The following is a 19,648-nucleotide window of genomic DNA, read 5'->3' on the forward strand; positions in this document are numbered from 1 at the left end:
TGTCCTGGCCGGGCCACTTCAATGTGGTGATAACAAGCAGAGGTGGAGTGATAGTAAGCAGGGTTCACTGTATGGTGTTCCTCACAAAGTTTTGCACTTTAGCAAAGATTTAGTAAAACTTTTTGTTCTGTTCACTTCGGTACTCTTTCATTTCTTAGAAGTTTGGTATCTTATTATGTGTGTTCTGTATGATTCTATGTTGTTTCTGTTTGGATAATTATTTACCAGGCTGACTAATTATTCCAGCAGAATTGTTCATGGTTTAATCAAGAAAAAAATCTGAAAGTGTGTTTCCATTTTCTAACTCACTAACTTCTGCTAAATAATGTATCTCAATTGGACAAGTGTTTCTCTAGCTATATGTAAAAATGTAAGTTTGGCAGACAGACAGCCTGACAGTTGCATTACTGGCAAGTAAATCTCTTTTTTTAAGCACAGAGTGGGTGCTGATTTTTAAAGTCCCTGAAGCTAATCATTCATTGGTGATGGTTTCTCTTAGGGAACACTGGGTGTGTTTGATTAGATTCTCATGGAAACTGTTTCACTGTGAAGCTTCTGTCTTTGAATCAGTCAGTATTTGAATGTTTGGGCAATGAGGAAAATCACACACTTTGCATGAGCAATTCTGCAGAATCCTCAATTAAAACTGTAACTGTAATTACATAAAGGCTGTAAAAACCAGGCTACCACAACAAGTTTGTGAGCAAGTAATTGTAACTAACAAACCAGTTCCATTCATTCACTAAGCAGGTCTCAAATGTGCAGCTTTGAAAGAAACACATGTTCTAGCAAACATGCATTTTCAGTTTAAAACATGATAATCGCAAGTTGCGCTTTTAGACTGTCTTGCACTTCCTGGGTCATGTCACCTGTAGCGTGAAATTGTCCCCACACCTTCTGGACAGTCTTTACTGTCAGTAACCAAAACAGCTGCTTCCACTGATGACTGACATACTTTACAGCCAATTAGCTGCTTTAACCCCAAAGACACTGTGAGGATGAAATGACCATTAAAGCAGTAACAGATTTCCTGGAAGGCAAGACAAACAAACTGAGAACTTTATTTGACCTTGTGTAGTACCATATACAATGTTTTAAAATGAAAATACATGTTTGTTATAACATGTGTTTCTTTCAAAACTGCAATGTGTGCAGGGTAGGCAATGGAATGCACCTATAACAAGACTAGTATTGGGTGGGAACCAAATACAGCGAGTCTTCCTGTTACTGGCACACTGACTTACGTATATCGTGCCTTGAGCAAAACAACATGTTTGGTATAGCGTCAGTCGGAGGCTTGTTGAGCAATAACCGAGATTCAGGCGTCACGCTCACGTTGCGTGACAATACCATATTGGACCATGCCAAAGGACTTTATAAACGCAATTAAAAAGGGGGTGTCTCAAGTGTCACAGTACACGATTCAACCATGTATATTTGTATGTATCCAAACATTAAATATATAAGTAAACGTAGATTATGTAGAAATGTAAACATAGATGACTGAGGTGTGGGGGTTTACAAATCACTTTGAAAGTACATTTTATATTTCGTACCAGGCTAGGACCCCTCGGCTGTAGCACAATAGATTTGACTTAGTAAAGGCGCAGCGCCGGACGATCTAACTATTTTACAGGTAAATAGCATCCCTTTTAATATTTCGCTGTGTAAAAATAACATTATTTATATATGATTCTATTAACAATATATTTAAAAAATGTAAAAGTAGCTTGATCTGTATTGTGAAATTAATTCTTGAAAATGGGAGATCAAACAGAGGTTATCTTCTCGCATGTGAGCGACCCCTATGCCAGTGGATCAGCCCAAGTGGTATTATCTCGACGCCGCCGCCGCACTGGCTTATATTCAGGTTGAATTTGATATAATTAAACGTTTGGAGGATTTTGCAGTGTTTTTTGTTTCTCTTGCTGTTTTTTATCTGAATTAATTTCGGTAAGTATTTCCTCGTCATTACATCTGAAATTAGTTAAGCCGCGACGTTGTGTAGGTTGGCGTTTTATTTATTAATCATGTTTTTTCTCGAGTTAAAACCATTGTAGCTGATTTCCCCGGCCTACTTTTATTTGGAAATGTATCTCTCAGTGAAAATGACATATTGACATTAGCCTAACGACTGTGTCGACGGATAGTTCTGTGATAAAACGGGCCTATCTTCGTGGGTGATGATACGACTATATTTTTTTATTTTTTGTTTTTTTTATATAAATGTGGTTAAAATTAGTAATGAGTACGATGCCTGGGCCTTGTTATGGGAAGTAACGTCTGGCATTTATTTTCATGTTTCCGCTCTAGCGTTATGGTTATTAATACATATGATGGCTACATTGTAAATCTGACTTGTTTTCTGTAACGTAAGATTAGCTGGTGTGAAAGGTGTGTAAATTGTCTGACACGAAGAGAAAACTTTTCAACGTGGACGCGTTTCTTTGTTGTGCGTGTGCATGGAATCTCGTTTGCACAAAGCTGCTTTTTTGGTTGATAACTCTACGTCAAATTTGAGCTAGCAATCGCGATTCGGTGGATTGTTTTCAGTTTATTAAATTCAACTTTATCTTTTCAAATTTTACAAATCTCGGTTAAATGCCGTTAGTAATGTATCGGAAACAATGTCGACCTTCCTGTGACGTGAGACTGCGCACTCAGGCCGAAATAAGAGAATGTGTTCAGGTCGCCGTGTGGGGTTCTACATTGGAGGGAGATTGCATCTGTTTTGGTCCTCTCCAATCTTAAGACACATGTAAAATCTTTCTGTGGCTGTGTTGTCTGACTCCGTGAGTGTGGAGTGTTATGCAAACAAGTTTGTGCAAAACCGCTGCTGGGAGCTTTTTCAGTCTGTTGGTGGTGAGCAAATGGAATGCTCTTTCTGGGAATTCTAGTTTTTGTTTTGTCCCGCATGGAAACAAAATGCCCCGGATTTCTGTCATTATTTTTGCAGGACAGTATAGTTTAAAGGCATGCGTGAAGGATGTATTTAATTTAAACTGAAAACAAGGGGCCAGATTAGTGTTTGAACGTGCTCCAAACACCTGGTCAATATTCATAATATCAGTAATTTATAAACTGTATACAAATATACCTACATTAACTCAAAGCAGCCAGTTGGCTCCCTGTCGATCCAGCCTCCCTACCCTGCGTTAGTTAATTACAATCCTGTCTGTAGCCCTAAACTGTAATGTGGTCGTTTTGTGCTATATTTGCACTGACGAATGGCGTCATCTTCCCAGATCAACTCTCAAACACTGCCAATAAGGTCTGGTAAATGCTGCTTGAGAGATGACAATTACACCAGATTTTAAATGTTTGCTTTGCATCTGAATAATCAGGTGATCATATACATAAATTTGGGATTAACTAAATATCTCAACTGCATTTTAAATTTCTCTTTTTTTTTTTTTCCTCTTCTCTTCCCCCCAGGGTGTCTTTTATGAATAATCAAAAGCAGCAAAAGCCAACGCTAACAGGCCAGCGTTTTAAAACTAGGAAAAGAGGTATTGTATATTTGCCCGGCTTGTGTACACGGTTTTATACAATTTTGAATTCATCCTTTTTCTTTATGTACTTGATTATTTGGTTTTCTTTCTGCAGATGAAAAGGAGAGGTTTGACCCTACTCAGTTTCAGGAAAGTATTGTTCAAGGTCTGAATCAAACTGGCACCGACTTGGAAGCAGTAGCTAAATTCCTTGATGCCTCTGGCGGAAAACTTGACTATCGTCGCTATGCAGAGACCCTGTTTGACATCCTGGTGGCTGGTGGAATGCTGGGTAAGAAAATAAATCTAAATAAATTAGTTTCAAAGGTTCAAGTTTTGTTGGGCTTCTCTGCAGGGGTAGAAATACCCCCATTGCATAACAGTTTGATCCATTCCTGGTTTTACTGAGTAATGCATACCTGAGCTTGTTGCCTATACACTAATCAAGTTCCTAGTAAAACCTGGAGTAGATCAAACTGCTATGCATCTGTTCATTAAGGTTCACTATGGATGTGTGGCACAGTCAGAACTACGTTTCTCAAATGGGGATTTGCCAGTTTAAAGGCAACTTGAACTTGCCAGAATCGTGCAGTTTTTTTTCACGACTGGAAGGAATTGCTGTAAAATGCCCGTTAGTCTTTGTGAGATGTGGATCAGAGTGCAATTTTTTATTTTTTTCTTCTGTTGGCATTTTTTTCATAAATGTGCTGTTACGTTAATGGGTCTTGGAATTAAATACTATAGAAAATTACAATTCCTGCAATCTTCACTACGGCATATGTGACTAATACTTTATCAGTACTGGCAGTGTAATCCAAGTGTGAAATGAAGTGTGGGTGAAAACCCAAGATGAAATGGTCAATTAAGTGATAGTTATTTTATGTGTCGTACAAGTAATCTGGACAATCACATGGTTCGTAATCCATGTTGTATCACAACCTGCATGCAGAAGTCGTGTTAATGTAAAATGTTGCGTCCTATACACAAAATAAATCCGTTGGAGGAAAAAATATTTTGTCTTGCATTCATGGGACGCACAGAATGGGAAAGGGACGCAGACATGCATATTCGTGGTAATCTATTACCCTGCAGCAAAATGACTGTAAATGCTTGTTTAAAAAAAAAAAAAAAAACTGTTCTAGAATAACAGCCTTGATTTAAGGTACACTCCAGTCCTGTAGGTGGCAGCAATAAGCTTTTGGCTTGCGCAGCAATATTAAGGATATTTACTTTTAGGCATTTCTGGTGCCAGACCAGTGTCTGACAATGTGGCGAAGCAGTTGTCAATTGGAAGTTTTTTTGCTAAGCAGTCAGCATCTTCTGACTGCACATGTACAGTAGTCCTCTGTGGGACACCTCCTAAAGGCCTGGTCACACAGGCGACTTTTGGCGACGGCAACAAGAGGAACACGTGTTGCCTTGCAGTTTGCAGTGGTCAAATGAGAGACGAACCTGCAGTCGAGAAGCTGGCAACACACAGGCAACAACTATGCAACCCAATCATAATGCATGTTTTTGTCATGAGACGTAAACATGCTGTGAAGCTACAATATAAAAATGTACCAATTAATTACATTAACAAACCTGTAGTTCCTTCTTAAATACAAAGGTGTACATTAGTAGAATTATTTAGTTAGTAGGTCTACATATTTAATATGCCAGATGTAATAAATGTCGGCATTCATAAACATTGTTATCAGTGCAGTACTTTAATTGTAGGCTTTTGAGAGCAGGAAGGCAGACCTCAGTTTTTTTTTGTTTGTTTTTTAAAGAAATTTCACATCGTTTACTGTTAGCTGCTGCAGTGACGGAGCAATAGACTCAAAACGAAACCTAAGCTGTTAACTCTGTCATGAGAGGCTTAACTTCTGGCGATCATAATTCCAGCTAGGAGTACCGCATACACACATTGAATACGTCTTTGGAAAACCCATTGAACCTGGTAGGTGGCTTTTAAGGTGCCTGAGTAATATGTGTGTAACCTTCGGTGCGCTGGCGCCCCAAAATGAATCGGGCTGGGTTTTAAGAGTTAAAGCGAAAGTCGCTGCTCGCAAAACACCTAGGTAGACTTAATATTGTCGTTTTTTTTGTTTTTTTTTTCAAAACTGTTTACTTACTGCGGTGTACTGAGTTTCTATAATGCTTAAATATAGAGGCTGAGAATCATGTACGAGAGAATAGGCTTGTGGCACTTAAAATATCCAGCACTACTCTTATTTATTTTAACCAGAACGACTCAGAACTGACACCCACTTCCTTACATTTGTTGTAGCGTTTCAGGCATTCTAAATTGGGTGAAAAATTCAGTAGCTTGGTGTCTTAAAATATCTGTACGGGATTTTCCCGCTCTGAAAGTTGCAGAAATGCGGGAGCAACTTGGAAAATGTGCGATTCCTGCTATTCCACGCTGAAATTCAAGCCATGTAACCTGGTAACTCATTGTCATCAAACTGAAATTTTAAATTTGTTTTCAGCCTTTTCAAAAGCAACTTGTCATTGCGAGTGTCTTGAGGCACACCGACCTTGATTTATTAAATCTTTACAGAACCACCGTTATGTCATTGACTCGTTTTGTATTTTGATTTCCATGAGTGCACCTCATTGATCCAAATTTATTTATTTCTTAGATGCCCTTACCCAGGGCAACTTAGAGTTGTATACAAAAATACTTATCAAGAATTAGTCCAATTAAGAGCAAGATACAAAATACAATGACTTCAGTCCTAATAAGAGCAAATACAAAACCCAGTATGATTTGATATCCGGGCAGATAAGTGTTGATAGTTAACATTCGTGAAATGCAAAATACTACAGATTGGGTTAAGTGTAGGATTAAATGCAGTAAAATAGGGAACAGAAGTGCATTAAAGGCAGAGTGCTATATAGAGTAGAAGGGGAGTTGAGTTTTACAGGTGTTGTCTGGGGAGGTGTGTCGTGAGGAGGCACCGGAAGGTAGTCAGGGACTGGGCAGTCCTGACATCTGTAGGAGGGTAATTCCACCACTGTAGGGTGAGGGTGGATAAGGTACAGCCAGTCTTCTATTGCAGGAGGAGCGGAGAGGTCTGGTGGGGATGTAGGGAGAGATGAGGGTCTGGAGGTAGCTGGGTGCAGTCTGGTCATGGAATCAGTAGGCGAGTACAAGAGTCTTGAACTGGATGCGAGCGGTGATCGGGAGCAGTGGAGAAGCGAGGCAGAGAGAACACCAAAATAGCAAAATGTGCCGCTGTTTCTTTTGCTACAAGAAGTTGGAAATTTGTTCGACCTCTTAAACCTGAACCAGACACAAGTCACCAAGCAATTTGATGTTTCCATTTCTGGTGAATTGCTTCACCATTAAATAATGTGCATGTCTTATTACTGCTGCATTTAACGTGTGTAGGGGTACTGTGTCACTTTAGTTTGACAGTTTTTATTAATGTTAGTTTGTCTGTTACTGTTATTATAATTATTAATATACACATACTAATTTAGTTGATTTCATATCATATTACGTGTTGATGCATATGCATCATGACAAGTAATACATTTATTTATTCCATATTGTCTGGTGGTCAGCTCCATCTTGGAGAACATTTTGCTTGCTTCCCGATACTGTATTACAGTGACCACAGCAATTGCAAGCAGAAAAATGCAAATGAAAAATATGTTCTTTATTCTGGATGGGAGATGAAGTACCCGTGACTTATTTGAGACGGCAAGATGTACTGTAATGAGTGTGAAAAAGGTGCATATACACGCAGATATACAGATTTTCAAGAATATTCACGAAGCAGAAACGGTGACGCTGTTATTGGAATGCAAAAAGACATGTAAATGAAGGCAACAAACACTGCTTGGAATCCCGTCCCATTGTCATGGGAACAGTCTACTGTTGGTATATACAACTAGCATAATGAAGTGTCTGAATTCATATGTATATCTATACACAGACAGATTGTTTAAACGTTCATAAAAATGTACCAAAATGCACATCCCTGGAGTTTATTAGCCTTTGTGTTAACAACTGATCATTTAGTATCTGATGGATGAGATGCAAAATTTTGGGCATGTGTGTTTTAAGGGAAGCATGAACAGAAAAGCTAGCGTGACCTCTGTGCATATTGTGATATGTTTTGTATTGTGAGGTTTAGTATATTGCTACAATCCTAACCAAGTTACACCAGGATGTTACCCGGCATGAGTGTAAAATGACTGATGGAGACTTGTGGCATTTGTTCACGTTAAGCCCATTTTGACGCTCGTCTGTTTTTTACCTCCACCCATCTCTTGGTTTGAAGATTTTACAATGATTGTGCAGATTTACAGTGTGCCTTTCCTGATTAACTGTTCAGTCTTCAATGTGTTATAAACAGATGAGTTAAGTTAACTCTTGGTTTTCTCTCGACTTCAGCCCCAGGTGGTACTTTGTCCGATGACCTGACTCGTACGGAGTTCTGTGTTTTCACAGCACAAGAAGATCTCGAGACCATGCAAGCATACGCTCAGGTTAGTGTTAAACATGCATTTTTATAAGCAGCCTGCTAAATGAATCTGATTTCCAGAAGCACTGTCAATTTTTCTTTTATTTATTTTTAAATTTGTGTTTCTCTGGAATTATGCATTCCCTATTTTCAAATATTTCTTTCTCTAAATCTGGTATAAAGAAGTACTTCTACAAAAAGTCACCGTCTAGAAGTAGAAATCCACTGTAAATTACAATTAACTGTCAATCATTAGTATTTGGTAGTGTTTATGCAAACAAGTTTTATAATACTGCTTGAGGAATTTACAGAAATGAAACCTGAATACAAGCTGAATATATAGTGCATCTTTTTTTTGTAAAGCCTTGGTTACCAGAACGTCTTGCCATTTTTATATTGCAGGTTTTTAATAAGCTAATAAGGCGTTACAAGTACCTGGAGAAAGGGTTTGAAGAGGAAATCAAGAAGGTAAGGCTGTTTCAACTATATGGAATGGTAGCCTGCATTGTGTTGACTGTTGGTGGTCAGATGACCTAAGTTAGTTCTGTCTTCTGTTCCAGTTGCTGCTGTTTTTAAAGGGTTTCACAGAATCTGAGCGCAACAAACTGGCGATGCTGACTGGCATTCTACTGGGGAATGGGACCTTATCTGCCTCAATTGTGATCAGTCTCTACAATGAGAACCTGGTCAAGGAAGGTGAGTGCTCACAATATGTGTCCATAGTAAGTGCTTCATAGGAAGGCATAGAGCCCTGTGAAATTCTTTTTTTATTTATAATTTCACATTTAGCTTTATTTCACATTATTGGATACATTCATGTCAGTAATAGTATAGTATACTACATATGTTAACTACATGTGTTAAACATTGTCCCTTTTTTTTATTTATTTATTTTTTTAAACATTGACCAACAGACCTTGCACAGTTTTAGTTACATCATTTCTCATTAGCATCAGTAACAGTAATGTACAGTCACCCACTTTTTAATTAACTGTCAATTTTAATAAATATTGCCCATGCCTGCTATAAAAATACAATAAAATAAGATATATTTACGCTGCCCTACTATTGCGGCGGGGTTGTTATAATTGCTCAAACAGCAATCTACCCATTTAAAAAAAAAAAAAAAAAAAAAAAAGTTATTGTATTTCAATCCCATTGCACTGATGCAGAGCGTATACAACAAGCTTGGGGTTTTTCGGTATTTAAACGCAAAGCTCATTCATTCATTCAAAACCAAAACAGCATTTGCTCCAGTGCAAAGTTTGCACCACTTAAAAAAAATAAATAAATAAAAAAATAAAAAAAATTGGCATACTAATGCAAAATACAGTACAAGCAAACCAGCCATATTTTCCCCAAAAGGAGTAAACCGCTAATGCTTAACGGTATCTTCCCATACTACTCGCTCCAAATTATACATCAGCGCAAGTGCTAGTCAGAGCTTCCGTTTCACTTCAGACCCTGTCTATGGTAACGGCTGAACTTGACAACGATTGCAAGTATTTGTTTAAAGTATTTGTTGTATAACCCTCCCAGTTTTAAGTCATTCTATGTTTGCTTTATTATTTTTAGCTTATATGTTGCATTTTGTTATTTTGCGCTATAACGTCTTTGCGAAAAACACGGTGCTCTAGAATGGTGCCATTGTGGAAAAGCAAACTGTATGGCAAATAAAGTTGCTCTGTCGTATACTCAAATTTTGCCCCTATATATATATATATATATATATATATAGATATATATATATATCTATATATATATATCTGCCTTTTTTGGGGCACTGTCAGTGTGTGCCTAGTTGACTTAATATCCCCACCCCACTCCTGGGGGTGAAATCCCCTGCAAAGGGTATCTGGAGGAGGCGGTCTGACTTGATTATTCCACATTTTTCCATATATCTGGAACAGCTTTCTGTTTGGAATTTTTTTTGGATAGGGCTATTGTGTAAAATCCAATAACTTTTATATAAAGCTGCTATGTACCACAGTCGTTTCAGTTCTGCCCCCAAAATATCACTACTGCTTCTGTTCCGTAGTCCTCTCTTCTGTGCATTGTCAAAGAAGCTGTGCCTTGACTTTGTTCTTGTATGTGTTTCTTATTTCAGGTGTCTCTGCAGCATTTGCTGTGAAACTGTTCAAAGCCTGGATTAATGAGAAGGACATTGGTTCTGTGGCTAGCAGTCTGAGGAAGGTTGGCATGGACAACCGACTAATGGTAAACACTAAGCTAGAGACCAGAACTCAAGCCGTACCCTTAATACTAGATCTACCATAAACTGATATGCTTTTCAAGAAACTGCAGATGACTTGGCATTTATGTTGTACCTAATCAAAAGTACTGCTTTCTTTTCACTGTTTATAATGTATAAAATTTATTAAATTGTTTATTCAGGAAAGCCATATGAGCTACATTGGCTAAATTAAAATACTTGTACAGTCGGATTGAATTGACATGAACCAGTTCAGCATATTTCCGTGCTGCTCTTGGCCCTTTGTGGTCCTTAGGTCCGACATTACAATTTTCCCTTTCCGGTCTTTTGTCGGACTCTGACAGATGTCAAGCACAGGTCACTAGTTGTTTTTTCTCCGGAAAAAGCAGAGAAAACCTTTCAATGGCCAATGGTGAGACTGATCAGAGTCGAGAGAAGCCAAAAAAAGGGGCAGATCTGAGCAATACACATAATCCCATGCACCACAGACCTAACGCGGACATAAACAAGCAAGATAGCTGCTTCCGCATCCAACGCTCAGACTGTCGCACATTTGCCAAGCTTTTGGAGATGTTATAGTAATAAAATAATGACTTGGATCGCATTATTGAGGAGTGTGATGATCAAATGAGTGATCTGGAGATGATTTATCAGTATGCATGACTATGAAGAGGTATGTGGTAAATACAGCGAACAAGGGGTGGGGCTGGAGATGCAGTACTGAGTGTCCTGTTGATATGCAGTGCCTTTTAAACCTGTTTTACTTTGAATAAAATTACTTTTAAACAGCACATGTAAAATAAACGGCGCGTGTGAAAATAAATTGGACCTGACACACGACAGGCGGTGAATAAATGGACCGCTAAAGGTTAAACCAAAAAAGCTACAGCGTAAAGCATTGTAAAAAATATTAAATATGGCTTTATGACATTGGCACACTCGTGATTTTGTAGTCTGCACTTAATACTACTGCTTTTTGCAATTGCCTTAAAGGGCATAAGGACCTTTTTGTTTTATTGTGTTGCTACAACTGTTTACTTAAAGTGTGTGTTGTGTTAATTTGTTTTTACATTGGTAAATCTATCTGTTACATGTGAGCAGGAGGATGATGGGAAATGTAGTTCTGAGAGGTCCATGTGGGTACATGGGAAGCCATCTTGAGGCAGGGAATGCAATTTAAAAGTTAAAAAAAAAAAATCTATATATCAAAGTGAAAAAAAAAAAAATAATAAAATTAAAACGGTACACACACCTTGCTTAAACAATTATAGCAACACATATGAACATGTAACACAATAAAATAATGGTCCTTTTAACACCTTTACTGTTGTAGAATTGTTTCGCGACATTACCCTGAACAGTTTTGTCTTCTTTTCAGGAACTGTTTCCTGCCAATAAGAGGAGCTGTGAACACTTCTCTAAATATTTCACTGATGCCGGACTAAAGGAGCTGTCTGACTTCGCTCGGAACCAGCAGTCGATCGGCGCTCGCAAGGAGCTGCAGAAAGAGCTTCAGGAACAGATGTCACGTGGAGAGCCGTTCAAAGATGTACGGGTTCATTGTGTGCATATGTAGACTGCAGCGATGGAAATAATACTCCTTTTTGTATAGCAGTTTCACCCATTCCAGGTTTTACAACGTGCTAGATTAGCCACAGTGCAGCGGTAACAAGCTCAGGTGTGTAGTAAAACTAGAAATGGATCAAACTGCTATACAATGGGAGTCTTGGGTCCATACCTGTAGACAGGGACTTTGTTCCTCCATGTGGAGAGATTTATTGAAAGCCCTCTAAGCCAGCCTCTCTGAAATTTGCACATGGGTAACTTGGAGTTAAACACTCAAGTTACTCAACCTAAGAAGTTGAGTGGAATGGCTACAGAATGTGTGTTCATTTCGAGTATCCTGTTGGTCTCTGCTAACAAGGCCACATTCCTCTCTGAAACAAAAGCCAAATAAACTGGCTTGAGATGGCATTGGAAGTACATTGGAAGTCGTATTTTAGTAATCTACTTGGTAAATGGGTCGCATTAATTTGTATTGTCTTGTAGGTTAATTGGCAGCCACAGTCTGTTGCCAGTGGCTGGAGTCTTACTGTCGTTTTACCTTTGGTCATTCCAGATTATCTTGTATGTCAAAGAGGAGATGAAGAAAACCAACATCTCCGAGCAGACCATGATTGGCATTGTGTGGACAAGCGTGATGAGTGCTGTGGAGTGGAATAAAAAGGAAGAGCTGGTAACTGAACAAGCCATGAAACACTTGAAGGTAAAGAAGTCACCCAGTCAGCAGCCCCTCTATCTGTCAATCCTCAGTTTGCATGACTATGTTTGTGGTTGCAGTCCAGGGTTAACCTGCACAAAGCCGTGATGTAAATGATTACATTACCTCTTAAAGGACCACTGTTTGTCTCTGGCTGTAAGAGATCCTTTTTTGTAAAGGAAGTCTTGGCTATGTGGCACCAAACTGAACCATAATCAGAGTTACTCCTGTTATCTGCAGTTTTGTCCACTTTGTATGCCAATCTGTATATTGGTTGCCGTTACTGCTTTTATTGTACTTAGTCAAAGGGACATGTGTTTTATTTAAGGGTGTATTCTGACCACTGTAAATCAGTTTTAATGTGTTCCCCCCCCCCCCCCCCCTTCTGTTTTCTTATCTAGCAATACAGCCCTCTCCTCAAAGCCTTCTCTTCCCAAGGCCTCTCGGAGCTCACTCTGATGGTCAAGATTCAAGACTACTGTTACGACAACATTCATTTCATGAAGACCTTTCAGAAAATTGTGGTGCTTCTTTACAAAGGTAACTTTGTGCATGGCTCTCCCTGTCCATTGTCAATTTGCTGCTTGACTCCTTAGAACATAAAGTTTACAAACGAGAGGAGGCCATTCAGGCCATCTTGCTTGTTTGGTTGTTTAGTAGCTTATTGATCCCAGAATCTCATCAAGCAGCTGACGCAAAGTTTGACATGAAAAGTTAATCGGATCCTCAATTTATTATCCCCCCCCCCCCCCCCATAAAGGATCAATATAGTTTCCAAGAGTTGACTTCACTGCGGAGGTGGCATCCCGTGCGTACAGATGTTGACAGTGTTTTTCTAAGGTTTTTTTTTTTGAGGTCCAGATTTGTTAGGATGAAGGGCCTTGTAGCGCAGATGTACTGTATCTGAACTAATTGAGCTGCTTCTAATTTTTTTTTTTTTTTTTTTTTTGGGTTCTCTCATCCTTGCAGCTGATGTATTGAGTGAAGAAGCTATTCTGAAATGGTACACGGATGCCCATGTTGCTAAAGGAAAAAGTGTTTTCCTAGAACAAATGAAGAAATTTGTTGAGTGGCTAAAAAATGCAGAAGAAGGTATGTAGACTTTATATTGAGTGCTAACAATGATGTATGATCCTTTAACTTCCTTTTATAGTAGTGTTCCAAATCCTTCCACCATGAAGCGTTTTAGACAAGATGCTGTGGCGTGCCATGCACTTTCAGTAGAGATGCCCGATAGACCAGCTGTCTGAGGTTAATCCTTTTAAAGTCTGCGCTATTTTCGCCTGTTTTGCAATTTATGCTTATAACTCTAACTGTATTTTTTGTACATGTCCTATAGAATTAATCGGCACAAACTGAGGTTCAATAAAAAGTAAAATTCAATTGATACCCACCCTATTTAGTACAGAACCAAAACCACACAAAAATTGTTTTTTAGCAAACAATATTTATTATAAATAACTTTTAGGCATGTCAGTAACCTTTTGGTTTTTTACATTCAAAGTTCAACGTGTTGGGAACATGTGAAAAAAAGATTGTGAAACTGGAACATTTAGAAAAGTTACAGCTATATATAATATATACACACACACATATTACCAAAAACGCAAAACAAGCTAAAAGTGTGAAAAATACATTGCTGACTGTGAACAGGCTGGCTGTAGGGGTGACGTCAGGCCAGAAAGAAACGGACAGTACTTGCAGGTGAAACTGAGACGCTGCGGCACTCAGTGAGTTTAACACGCAGAAAATAACCTTGAACAAAACAGAACATGGCAATTGAGGTCGAAATAAATAGACAAACAAAATGAACACGCTAACAAACGGCATGAACACCAAATAAGTACGGGTAGCTGTTATTTATTTTTATTGTTCTTGCTTTTACCTCCTCACTGTCTCCTGTTCTTTCACCCTGAACACACAACCCAGAGTGAGTAAAACATGCATCTATATATACTGTTGTGCTGGGATTCAATTACTAATTAATTATTCACTTGAATCCCAGCACATGAACTAATTTGTGCAATCCTGTGCTCACATACTATTACATACTTTATTTGCACGTGAAGTGATTATGCATCCCCGTGCTTAAATACGACTATATATTTTAAATCACTCGTGCTACACAGACGCATTTATATCCCGTGCACCAAAACCTATACACCAACATTAACACACCACACGCAACACAACACACACATGGGCGGGGCACACTGACACAGCACTATCCTATCTTCTCACTACTGTTTTTCAATAAATCCAGGTGATCACGAAGCGTATTTGATAACTCTCAAAATATAATACATAAAATGTAGGAATTAGTTTCAGAATAATATATGGTTACAGCATGAAATATTATATTCTTACTTGTCTATCTGTGGATCCAGTCCTTCTGCAAAATCGCAGCTCTTTTTCAGACCCAGAACTGTCACTCTGATCTTCAATCAAATAAAAAGCTTCCTGTGCAGTATATCTCCGCTTCTGTCCTTCAGATGAAGCCATTTTCTATGTTTTATTTAATTCTTTTTGAAAATTCGGAGTTCTCAACTATGACCGAGCGTCTTCCCTTCAGTGCTTCCACTTTGCTCTGACAACTTCTCTTCGCCACGATCTAGCGATTGACCGGAAATACACAAATGAGGGCATGTTTGAAAGCCACAAGCCTGCCTTTTACGTCAATGCCCCACACTCGCGTCTGTCTGTTAGTGTCCGAGTAAAATTAGTTTGAGTACTGTCCTGCTGGCGGGCCAATTAACATGGCATGGACCTTTTCATAGGGTTAACTTGTAGTAATAAACCTGTTTATTGCGTAAATAAACCCTGGCTAAAACCACTTATTGGCATCCCTGGTCAACATCATGTGCAGGGCCCTACCAAATTAATCTTATATTTTCATAAATTTGTCATAACATTATAAAAGTCGAAAATCGTGAAATTTATGATTATTTAAGTCTTATTTTTCACAATGTAACAAAGTATGAATGTAGTTAAAAACGGCAAAATTTAAACATTTAAAGCCGTGAAGTTAACAAAAGCATGAGACTAACAGGCAGAAACGCTAAAAGAAAACAAAATCCAGAGAATTGCTCTGATTTGTTGCGTTTGTTAAAGCCAAAAATAACTGTTCTGGTTTGAAACGTCATTGTATGAAACAGTAACTCGGACTATTCTGAAATGCTATTTTTCTTCGTTCCCTGTCTTTGGTGTAAATACTTGTCCATAATTTATTTACAGGGCTTGAATTTCACCGCGGGAATTGCGCATTTTCCAAGTTGCTCCCGCATATCTGTAGCTTTCAGTGCAGGAAAATCCAGCAGAGAGATATTTTAAGACACCAAGCTACTCTGTTTTTCACACAATTTGGATTGCCTGTAACGCTACAACAAGATCTAAAGAAGTGGGTGTCGGTGACGAAAGCGCTATGAGCCGCATTCTGAGTAGTTCTGGTTTTTAAAGTTTTAAAAAAATAAAAATAAATAAAATAGTAGTGCTGGCTAAGTGCCGCGAGACTATTCTCTCGTACGTGATTCTTGGCCGCTATCTTTAAGCATTATAGAAACTCGGTACACTGCAGTATAAGTAAACCGTTTTTTTTGGGTGGGGGGGATTAAGTCTATCTAGGTGTTTTGCAAGTGGTGACTTTCGCTTTAACTCTTAAAACGCAGCCCCATTCATTTTGGGGCACCAGTGCACCAAAGGTTACGCACGTATTGCTCGGGCACCGTATAAAACATTATTTGTGGCTTGTTTAAAAGTACAGACTCCGGTCTTTCCAAAGACTTATTCAGTGTGTGTATGCAGTACTCCTAGCCGGAACTACGACTGCCTGAAGTTAAGCCTGTCATCACGTGACAGAGTTCACAGCTTTGGTTTCGTTACGTCTATTGCTGTGTCATTAAAGCAGCTAGAATGAAAGGGGCGGTATGTTCATTTCATATTGTGGTTCAGTTGTGCATTGTGGGGGGGGGTTGCCATCTATGATTACAATATATAAAGCAGTGACCAAACTTTTTTTGGGGAGAAGCGTGTTTTTTTTTTTTTTTTTTTTTTTTTTCATATATTCTCATCTCTGCCACGTGTAGTATGCCTGATCCTATTGCAACTTCCATATGTAACATTTTGTGGCCTTTCATTTGATATGTACTGCATGCAAGTAACTAACTATCCAGTAGTTAAACACATAAATTAATACTGTGAAAAATAGGTGGAAATAGAGCTGTGTGAAGTTCAAAAAAAAAAAAAAATGAAGTGCTGGTTAAAAAGAAAAGCACATGTTTTCTTCTGCTGCATGCAAAAACTGTTGGGCAAAAGCAATGGAGAGTGCTCTGTCTAACAGTGAACAGCTGTTGGGTCTCCTGAAAGCAGCTTATTTTAAAGCAACACAATGCAGTAAAAAAAAATATTTATATATATATATATATATAGGTTTTTTATCCTTTCTCTGCATCCACAGAGTTTGTTGGAATTGACACAACGCCAACCTAGGGACGGGTCTGTAGCTGGACAATATATCCACAGACTAAAAATTAAATAGAAGTCTCGGAAGTTACTGACCATGTTTTATTTTTTTTGTCCTGCAGTGCTTTTTAATGTATTTTTCTGCTCATACTACTACTTGGTATATATTTGGCTTCCAAATTATTTTACATGACCTGCTGCAGTAATGATTGTAGTACTTTTTGATTATTTTGGACACTTTTTTTTAAATGTAGGTCTTATTTGACTTGCGGGACGGTACTACCAGTTGATCTGTACTAAACCCGCCCTGGATGCCTGTGTCTACCAATCCAATGGATAGAGCCCAGTTATTGGCTGTTAATTGTCAATCAATAAATCCTGTCCCGTTAATGATGAGCTTAAATTGAAACAAACTAACAATTGGATCAGGAATCTGTAACGGTACATATAACTTCATTGGATCTTGCAGGGTAAAAGTACACTAAACAAACCAGATTTCACAGTGCAGAATTAATTTCACAGTCCGTGTCCTGTTTTTCACAGCCATGAAATGGGTAAGGCCCTATTCCTGTGTAATTACAGCAACATAGACTGGCAAGCTGCCACCTACCTTCTGCCCATAGAGATTAAGACTTAAACTGTTGCAAAGTGAGTAGGCTAATGCAACAGTGTCATCTGAATGAGCAATTCATTCAGCTAAAAACCACAAATCATGTTTAGTCTTGCACCGAAATCTGTGGCATTTACTGTAGTCTCTCCTTGTTAATCCTTGTACTCTATCGTAACATTAGGCCAGTTTTACATTTTGGTTTGTTTCACGTGAATGGACAATGCGCGTTAAACTTGGCAGACAAAGCTTGTGAAAATGTCCCAAAAACGGTCTTAGTATTTTACCGTGTCAGTCTTTCTTGTGAGATTCCAGGAAATCGTGAAATCAACGCCCACTTACATGTAAACACTAGTTCTCGTGAAGTGTCGTACAGATTGTATTTTCCAAGTTTGTTTTAAAACTATTACTAAAAATGTTTGATAAACTGCATCGTGGGTTTGTGAATTCAGGTGGTTACAGCTACTGTACAGTACTTCAGGTGGTTACAGCTACTGTACAGTACTTCAGAATACACTTCCAAGTAGCTTTCCAAACAACTGTCAAAACGTCTGTTGTAAAGTACTACGAAGTACTATGTTTAAATGTGTAACTATACTCCAATGCAGTTTCTCATAGTTATTTATGCCTGAGCAAAACCTGTGTTCATCCTCCAATCACGTCTGTTGGAGTGATTGAAGAGACTCGTGTGTTAATCTTTAAGAAGAGGATATCATGAGGCAGCTTGATACAATGCACAACACGAACATTTGTTTAACCCACTCAAAATAAAATGTGGAATTTTTGCGACTTATTTCTTAGGGAATCAACAATACTACTCCAATATTCCAATTCTTTATTTAGCAGAAGTAGTCGTACAAGTACAGCGCAAATTAGGATGCTATATTTGGTATAAAGAGATACAAAATAAGCTAATGAAACAAGTGATACAAAATAAAAGTACACCGTCGGGTTATAAAAAAAGTAAAGATAGCAGTGCATCTCTAATAGCAGGACCCTCCTCATATTGCTGTTCTACAATTCCTGCTGGCGACTGAGATAGCTGTTCCTCCGCTTGCCTGAACACCTTACGGTCCTGATAGATTGGATACAGCAGGCAGTAATAATTTGGGGAACAAGCTTGTGGTTCACTTCAGTTCGCTTCAGTAGTATCCGCCCCCTCCCTTGCAATAGCCCAAACGCCTGTTCAACCACCATTCAGATTTGGCCCAGTTTATTAAAAGATCTAAACCACCCCCCCCCCCCCCCCCACACACACACACACACACAGATATATGAAAAGCAGCGTGGGCAACAACACTAAAACAAAGTATTAAAGTTTTAATAACCATTTACGTCACACACTGACACATAGATTATCTTTCGTGAAACTGTTTTCTGCTCATGTAAACAAAATTTTGGGGACTTTCACAGTTAACAGCATGAGAATCTAAGTGGGCCATCAGCATAGCTCATTTTAAATCTGACCCCCCTCCATTTATGTAGCGTTCGGGGCAAAGTAGGCGTTCCAAAGGGAAATGAGGTTTTACATGTAAACACAAAAAGGCACCATGTCCACTTTTATTTCATGTTTCATAAACTATGCCTTGCAGGGAATGCATTTTTAAATGTGTTTTTGTTTTTTGTGTTTTCAGAGTCGGACGAGTCGGATACTGAAGAAGGCGATTAAACCCTGAAACAAAGGTTTTGTGTTAAATAAAATAGCAACAGGAGCTGTAGAATGTTTTGTTACAGGAGTCTTTCTATATATTTCTTTCTATTCTACCTCCTGTATTTCTGACTAATGTTTAGATGTAATTAAGGGCTTTAAGTTCATTTTAACTCCTTTTTCTATATATCAAAAATAAAAGTTTACACTTCATATAGCATCTTGTGAATCAGTCTCCCTGTTACTGTAAAATTCATTAATGGTTTACTGACCAATTTAGGATCATGCAGATTACTCAAATTAAGTTCCTCCTGATGTCATAATGTGTGCCACCTCGCTTGAATTACGGTTATGATTCAGGTTTCATATGAACTGTAAAACGGAGTATGCGTTTTATAATGGCGTGTGTAATTCTTGCATTTTCCTACTGTTGTGAAAAGGCATTTAAATTGGACAACATACTGCCTTTTATTTCATGGTTTTATTAAGAAGCCCTGAAATATTGTTGTAGA

General features: G+C 38.4%; 1 protein-coding gene across 2 annotated transcripts; it reads left to right on the plus strand.

The window, feature by feature from the left end:
* Nucleotides 1-1,819: 1,819 nt before the first annotated feature.
* LOC117426117 (eIF5-mimic protein 2-A-like) lies at nucleotides 1,820-19,356 on the plus strand. 2 transcript variants are annotated; one of them, XM_034043431.2, is made up of 12 exons: nucleotides 1,820-1,953; nucleotides 3,436-3,509; nucleotides 3,607-3,783; nucleotides 7,882-7,976; nucleotides 8,354-8,419; nucleotides 8,512-8,647; nucleotides 10,059-10,168; nucleotides 11,542-11,712; nucleotides 12,283-12,429; nucleotides 12,825-12,963; nucleotides 13,393-13,515; nucleotides 19,123-19,356. In XM_034043431.2, exons 2-12 carry the CDS (start codon nucleotides 3,446-3,448, stop codon nucleotides 19,155-19,157), a joined length of 1,263 nt encoding a protein of 420 aa, XP_033899322.1. In that variant the 5' UTR covers nucleotides 1,820-1,953; nucleotides 3,436-3,445; the 3' UTR covers nucleotides 19,158-19,356. The 2 variants fall into 2 exon arrangements, with proteins under 2 accessions (XP_033899322.1, XP_033899323.1); XM_034043432.2 differs by lacking the exons at nucleotides 1,820-1,953; nucleotides 3,436-3,509 and having other exon boundaries at nucleotides 3,706-3,783; nucleotides 7,882-7,887.
* Nucleotides 19,357-19,648: the final 292 nt, after the last annotated feature.

This window comes from Acipenser ruthenus, chromosome 11, assembly GCF_902713425.1.
Source record: "Acipenser ruthenus chromosome 11, fAciRut3.2 maternal haplotype, whole genome shotgun sequence".
In the NCBI taxonomy this organism is placed as follows: Eukaryota; Metazoa; Chordata; class Actinopteri; order Acipenseriformes; family Acipenseridae; genus Acipenser; species Acipenser ruthenus.